This window comes from Myotis brandtii, unplaced genomic scaffold (genome assembly GCF_000412655.1).
Source record: "Myotis brandtii unplaced genomic scaffold, ASM41265v1 scaffold952, whole genome shotgun sequence".
Lineage (NCBI taxonomy): Eukaryota > Metazoa > Chordata > Mammalia > Chiroptera > Vespertilionidae > Myotis > Myotis brandtii.
Window position 1 is genome coordinate 702,013 of NW_005371930.1, and position 1,627 is coordinate 703,639.

The following is a 1,627-nucleotide window of genomic DNA, read 5'->3' on the forward strand; positions in this document are numbered from 1 at the left end:
CAGAGAACCCCGGGGGCGCTGAACGCCTCTGAGGCACAGGGAACTCAGGGGATCGGGCCATCAGCCCCGCAGCGGTCTCCCAGGGACCCACAGGGCTCTGACTGCCCAGGAGGGCTGGTTTCCAGGGGCTGAGCCTGGCCGTGGCCATGGCCACCGGGTACCTCCTTCTGCCCTGATCGGAAGGAACCCCGCACACTGAGACCCCGGACATCTGCAGGCACAAGGACCAGCTTCGGGCCCAGGCATGACTCTCCCCCCCCCCCCCCCCTTCCAAGTTTCTCCAAGGGGGAGGGGTGGACATCTGCAAGGAGACCTGAGACCCCACAGGAAGAATCTATAAGACCCCCCCTCCCCCGCCCGCAGGCTCTGCCCTTCCCGGCCGCTCTGAGACCCTGCCTGCTGCCCAGAGGTCCCTGCCGGCCGCTCTGAGACCCTGCCGGCTGCGAGAGGTCCCTGCTCGGTGCCCCCCAGCCTCCCGGAGTTTTACTCTCAGTGACTGGAAGGCGGACTCTCTGCAGAGCTTCTGAGAGCAGCTGGGCACAACCTCGAACATCCCCCTGGCCTCCCATGGGAGCACTGAGAACAGGTCAGCCCCTCCCTCCTTCCCGCCGGCTGCTGCCACACTATGCGCTGTCCATGGTCCGTGGTGGAGCGCCCGATGAAGGCTGCTTCCACATGGGTCCCGAAGGCCAAGGAGCCCGGTGGGTCGCCGTCCGTCCGGGTGTGACTCCCTCTGGGGGGCAGAGCTCTCCTCTGGTGCCGGAGCACCCAGGACTGAGGCCCGAGGCCCGTGGGGCCCATCCATCCAGGCCGGGAGCCTGCGCGGAGTTGGCGTTGGACGGCTCGCTCTTTGTGCACAAAAAAGGCTCCAGCTGAGGGCACCTCTCCAGGACCCGGCTCCCCTCTGGGCCCAGCCGCTGGGCAGAGCTGCTCACCTGGACCTCGCACATGGCGCTGGGAGGGAATCCTCGTCCCAGCAAGTTCTCCGTGGCGCACTCCAGCAGGCTCTGGCGGCGGGAAGGGCGGGAACTGCCTTTTTGCCTCCAGGAGCCCTGTGCCCGCCCACACCCGGCCGGAAGTTGGGCACACCCATCGCAGGAATCTCGGGGCTGGGCTGGGCTCCCAGGAAACTGGGCCAGAGGTGGCCCCACCCCCCAGCCTCCTGGGGGTTTGCAAGCCCTGCCCCCACCTCCCATCCAGACCCCGCACTCAGAGGCCAAAGTCCCAGAGGCCAGAGGTCGAGGCCCTTCTCCCCAGCCCACCCACACGGTCCCATGCGGGGCCACATGTAGTTCCCCGAAACCCGTGGCTGCCGTCTACCCCTCCCTCTCCAGATGGGGAGCCCAGGTAGGGCAACTGCCAGCCCAGGCCTCTCCCCAGGAGGCCACAGGGAGGGAAACCCAACCGGGCCTCCAACAGGCCTCCCCAGCATGGGGCCCTGCCCCCAGGCCAATACCATTGCCCCCACGTCAACGGTAGAGACGTGAGCCTACGTGGGGGCGAATGGTTCTTATCAGGCCTCCTGTCCAAGGCCGGGCTGGGCAATCGCGCTGGCTCATCAGCCCTCCCCCCACCACCACGTCCCCCTCTCCCCCTCCCCTCCCCCTCTCCAGGGGCCCAGCACGTG

At 68.0% G+C, this 1,627-nt stretch overlaps 1 protein-coding gene and 1 long non-coding RNA gene across 3 annotated transcripts in view; one reads left to right on the forward strand and one right to left on the reverse strand.

Annotated features, from left to right (window-relative positions):
• Nucleotides 1–1,594, reverse strand: part of LOC106724742 — a 7,092-nt gene extending 5,498 nt beyond the window's left edge. Inside the window, exon 1 of one of the 2 annotated variants that reach the window (XM_014533182.1) lies at nt 936–1,584. In XM_014533182.1, coding sequence (XP_014388668.1) covers nt 936–1,196 — 261 coding nt within the window. In that variant the 5' untranslated portion in view covers nt 1,197–1,584. Of the gene's footprint in view, nt 1–935 lie in introns of both variants that reach the window. The other variant, XM_014533181.1, reaches the window with a different exon arrangement.
• Nucleotides 1–1,627, forward strand: part of LOC106724744 — an 8,885-nt gene that overhangs the window by 3,782 nt on the left and 3,476 nt on the right. Inside the window, exon 2 of the long non-coding RNA XR_001360585.1 lies at nt 1,231–1,237. This is a non-coding gene — a long non-coding RNA (uncharacterized LOC106724744). The remainder of the gene's footprint in view (nt 1–1,230; nt 1,238–1,627) is intronic.